The following is a 4861-nucleotide window of genomic DNA, read 5'->3' on the forward strand; positions in this document are numbered from 1 at the left end:
AATAGTGACATTTCAAGACGAAGCGTTCATCACGGATAAGTTTGACAACGGTGTCCCCAGCGTTTGAAATAAGGACTGTCATGGTAGGCAACGCAAGCAAAGACCAAAAGACGAAAAAGGACTTTCCAGCGTTCGAAATAGGAGTAACATCGCCGTATCCGATTGTTGTGAGACTGACGAAGCAGAAGTAGAAGCCATCAAAGTACTTCCACCCTTGATAGTCTTCTTCACACTTAACAAAGATATAGGCGCCCAAGAGCCACAGAATAAGCCATACACCGGTTGAGATACCCATGGCGACCCAACGACGACGATATGATGTTTGAGCTTGGATCTTACGCATAAGATCGAATTCTGCCTTTCGACGCTCATATTCTGTCGCCGGTAGCTGATTGTTTGATTGTGCACCTTGGGAAACCATAGAGTCTTGTCGTCGTGGCTCTCGAATTGGCTCGAGTACCTCATCCTTGCCTTTCTTAGTCATGGTTCGGACAATACGTCGGCGTTTCTTCTCTTCCATTCTGGCATCGACTTGTTTTTTGCCTCGCTCGAGGACAAGGCTGCGGATAGAACCGATGACCAAACCGAGGCTGATGACACCGACCAAAGCGTATGGCATCATGAGAGCTCGTCCGAGATTTGTTTGAGCTGTGAAATCACCAAACCCGACAGTAAATAGAGTTACATCTGCCCAGTATACGGTGTCGAGATAGTTCCAGTTTTCGATATTGGAAAACACAACGGCCCCGACTAGCAAGTACAAGAGAAACATGATGGTCTGCAACATGAGAGTCCGTTGGCTGGGCGTCAAGTTGAAGTCGTTGGGATAATGGCCAACCGATGCTCCATAGAAGGTTATCACCATGAGCGAAGCATCGACAAAGTAGAGAATGGCAGCCCAAATGCCGTAGTAAAAGGCCTGAGACCATATGAGCTCTTCTCTCGGGCGACCAAAGCCTTCATAAAGCGGCCCAGAGGCTGTAGCTAGAAGAGCGATGAGTAGAATAGCAGAGATGTACCATCCGATGATAGTGAGTGGCTGAGCGATAGTAAAGCGTACACGACGTGCCATGTTTAGTAGGAGGAAGGAATTTGATATGATGGCCATGCCCAGCTGGATAGCGTTTATGACGGTGAGCCATATTGGATCAGCGACGAAAGCTGCTTCCTTGAGAGGTTCACTGGGAATGTAGTGCTGTCTCCATGGGCGTACGAGAGCGCAGATACTGAAGGCTGAAGCAACTGGACCGAGGGTGCCGGCAATCATGGGGAATGCTGAGGAAGCAAACCACCAGCGGCTGAACAGTCAGAGAATGTAGCATTTCGTGATGAAGGTGAGGTGAAGCTTACTTTGGAGCCAGATGAGCATCATCGTTTCCTATGCGTCTGTCATGAGAGACAGACTCTTCAATAATGTCAGTCTCCTGTTGGATATTATCTCCGAGATCCCCGTCGTCCATGAGGATATCTCAAGCCTATGGCGATCCGATATCAAGGATAGAGTCGATAACAAGGTAGCATATCCTAGATAAGATAATCTTACTGCAGTGTAAGTCAAGACTTATATATTTCTTGGCAAAAAGAAGGGATCCATATCCATTCAAGGAGGATATTCAAAGAAAGAATTCTTGGCGTGGGGATAAACATGCACATGCCCATTGGAATGACGTCGGGCGAGATCAGGTCTTAAGCTAGAGGGAAACAAACGGGTTTTGATCACGAGCTAAACCAACTTTACGAGACTTGCATGGCCTGTCAGAGACAAGGGACATCATTCCTTGGGGGTTGAGTTGGTGGTGATCTAGCGGCTACAGCGGCTCAAATCAGGGGAATTAATACAGGATCTAGGAAAAGACGGCATCTGATTGCTTTAGTGTTTACTGAAGGTTTATCGATTCGATCATTGTTCCCAACGTTTGTGAGTTTGTTCGTGCAATTCACCTCCTCAACGATGAATGTTATTACCGGATCGTCATTTGTGGGGTGAGCATTGTCTGGCCAATGATATTACAGAATCATGCAACGTTCAAATTTCACTCCCGCCAAAACAAGCCCTTCCTCATCTCATGCATTATCCAAGGGTTCTTGATATTGGTCTTTTAACAGAACATTTTGAACTTCTCTTTAATTGGTGCTTCAACTTTGATTCCAGCCTCATGAGATTTGGCTTTTGTCAGTTGAATCGGTACGTTAGCCGCGAAATAATCGACGTTTGAAACCACGCGTCTTCTCACCTTCACTCATCGCAGAGCGTGTAAGTCAAACAAACAGTTGTATCTCGACTTCCATTGACTAATCTTCTTGTTGAAGTTTTAGAACAAAAACAGTTATCACTTACCATATGGATTGGTAATGCTGTAGCAGCATGCGAAGATGCCTCCATTTCCAAGCCCTTCATCACGCCAGTCGTAATCGACTCGCCAATCCTCTCCATAGACCATGGCAGCGACTCTATAGCATCCGGAGCCATGACCGTGTTCAAGTCCGATGTGGTTCAGCTGGCCATGTGAGCATTGAGTAAGCCATCATCTCATACTCACAAACCCATTACTAATGCTTCATAATAGCCTCATCAACATTACCGAGCAGCCAGACTCTCCACTCTTCATTCAACTCCCAGCTTCACCCGTGGATGGTAATCAACCTCCTCATATCCCTGGATTTCTCCAAGGGAAGCCACTTGCCAGCATCAACTATCGTTGGAACTCCTTTGACGATGAGTCGAGCGAAACTATTCCAGTCGACGATGTCTGGCCAACGCCAATCCACGATACCTTCTTCGCCTATCAGTGGATAGTCGAAAATCTGGCTCCCGAAGGTCTCAAGAGGCGTGGTATCTATGTCTATGGCTCTCACCTAGGTGCAAGTCTTGCCTCATCTCTGGCACTCTCAGAATCACGACCGCACAAACCATTTGCGGTCCGGGGTCTGGTGGCATATAACGGAATCTACAATTGGACCATGTTTTTCCCGGACCACCCAGCAAATCGACTCGGAAAGCATGCAAACAACAGAACCAACTACTTCAAGCCTCGAGAGGGGACATACGTGCATTACCTTCAGCAGAACCTACCGATATTCTTCCAGTCAACGGTCGACATGTTCGATGTCTTCGCCAGCCCAAGCCTCTTCTTCCACAACCCAGGGATAAAAGTTCCCTCATCTTACCACATGTCGGAAGAAGAGTCTGCAGCCATCGAAGTCCTGACCAACCCGAATGCTGAGTTCGATATGAAAGAAAAGACACCACGTATGTCAAGGCTGGTGTTTCCGCCCCGCAAATCGACGCTCAAGATTCCCGAGACACTTCTGCTGTACGACACACTCCCTGTGCCGACAGCGATGAACAGACAGGGTCGGCCATTTAGTGGGAAACAGTGGGGAAACAGCTTAGAGCTGCAAGCGCGCGAACTGGGTGAGATGATGCAGCGAAGTATCCAGATGGTCGAGATGAAGGAGAGAGGACTCTGGGATGCGGATGTTTCGATGTGGGAGAATGAGCCACGGCGAAGGGTAAAAATGGAACATGCTGGGGAAGAGTCGGAGGATATGGTGATGGATGAAAAGGGAGAGAAGGTCGTAGAAGAGTGGTTAACAGAGAGATTATCACCATAGAATCGATCTCATGATCATGTAGCAATAGCCATGTACAGTACATGCAGCAATAGTTCGAATGTTGATAAAGGGTTGACCTATTTTGGGGTAGCACAGCGCTAAAGCAGCGACGGAGCATTGAGAAAGCTTGTCTGGTGGGGTAATATGCGATTGGATCCCTTTAATATCGAGACGCATCTCTTTTTGTCGTTCGAGTCTAGAACGAGCGGCTGAAGCACTTTATCAGCCAAGTTTGAGAAGCTGACTCGAGGAGATGTACCAGCAGGTACTTGATTAACAAGGAAGCACAGTCAATCATGACAGTATAAGAACGACTTCGCCAGCTTGAGAGGTACTTGTCACTGATAGTGATTGACTAAATGATGAGTGGACCAGCGGCTAATCAATGCACGCTGTCGTCAGGGCGGTCTCGTTTTCATAAGTAGCGTCCAGGGTCACAAGGCCTGACATGTCTCTTCTTCTGGACCCTTGACATTTCCCTACAGTGTCAGTTTCATCTCTGATAAAATTCCACAAGAGAAAACACAGAATCAACAAGAATGCAAGATTATAAGGATTACACGTATGTCTCGACTCTCCCCCCTGGGTGATTCACTCCTCCAAGTACCAGGGGTAATCTGCCGATAATCAAGATCAAGTTATTATTGCCTACCCCGTAACTAAAGGTAAGGTACCTGCTAAATTATCCGGTGGATCCTCTGTTACCACCCCTGGAAATGCTTGTTTTTCAGTGGCTGCCTTAGATTCCAGTTCCAGTTCCAGTTGGAATCCTTGGAAGCGCAAGGATGCTTCAGTTGAGATTAGGTTGGATTGCATCCAATGTCACCCACTACCGTTACCGCTGCCTCAGTCTCTGGCTGATACTGGACTGTACCTGTACTGTCATGTACAGTACATGACTTACGAACTGGCCATGGCTGAGCAGTTTCATCTCCCGTCTGCCCGCCTCTATTCTTATCCTTATCCTTAACCTTCCTTCACCTTCTAGATACCTTTCTACCCTTTGTCTTGACAAGACATACATCACTTTCCCAAGCTCCATCTGGTACGTTTTCTCTCGATTCCTGCTTCGCGTGGACTTTATCGTCCTGGTCTGTCTCAGTCAACTTCAGACGTGCAAATCCAATAGCTTCGCCAGCTCAAGGAAGCATAATCGATAGAATCAAGCGGGCATCACTTATCATCGGAGATCCGATATCAAGCACCAGGCCGGGGAGTCGGAGGGGACAACGCGACGGCGTCTTCA

The 4861-nt window shown here is 47.4% G+C and overlaps 2 protein-coding genes across 4 annotated transcripts in view; one reads left to right on the plus strand and one right to left on the minus strand.

The window, feature by feature from the left end:
• The window catches only part of FOXG_06009 (uncharacterized protein), a gene marked incomplete at its 3' end in the record, with an annotated part of 2112 nt that extends 440 nt beyond the window's left edge, over window positions 1-1672 (minus strand). Inside the window, exons 1-2 of the mRNA XM_018384499.1 lie at window positions 1351-1672; window positions 1-1298 (exon numbers count right to left, since the gene is read on the minus strand). Of these exons, the coding sequence (XP_018241595.1) occupies window positions 1-1298; window positions 1351-1460 (1408 nt within the window). The 5' untranslated portion in view covers window positions 1461-1672. The remainder of the gene's footprint in view (window positions 1299-1350) is intronic.
• Window positions 1673-1822: 150 nt separating this feature from the next.
• FOXG_06010 (uncharacterized protein) lies at window positions 1823-3754 on the plus strand (the record flags this gene model as incomplete). 3 transcript variants are annotated; one of them, XM_018384500.1, is made up of 3 exons in its annotated part: window positions 1823-2254; window positions 2311-2517; window positions 2568-3754. In XM_018384500.1, exons 2-3 carry the CDS (start codon window positions 2366-2368, stop codon window positions 3613-3615), a joined length of 1200 nt encoding a protein of 399 aa, XP_018241596.1. In that variant the 5' UTR covers window positions 1823-2254; window positions 2311-2365. The 3 variants fall into 3 exon arrangements, with proteins under 3 accessions (XP_018241596.1, XP_018241598.1, XP_018241597.1); XM_018384501.1 differs by having other exon boundaries at window positions 2080-2254; window positions 2311-2506; window positions 2568-3615; XM_018384502.1 differs by having other exon boundaries at window positions 2311-3754.
• Between the last annotated feature and the right edge of the window lie 1107 nt (window positions 3755-4861).

This window comes from Fusarium oxysporum, chromosome 2 (genome assembly GCF_000149955.1).
Source record: "Fusarium oxysporum f. sp. lycopersici 4287 chromosome 2, whole genome shotgun sequence".
NCBI lineage: Eukaryota > Fungi > Ascomycota > Sordariomycetes > Hypocreales > Nectriaceae > Fusarium > Fusarium oxysporum.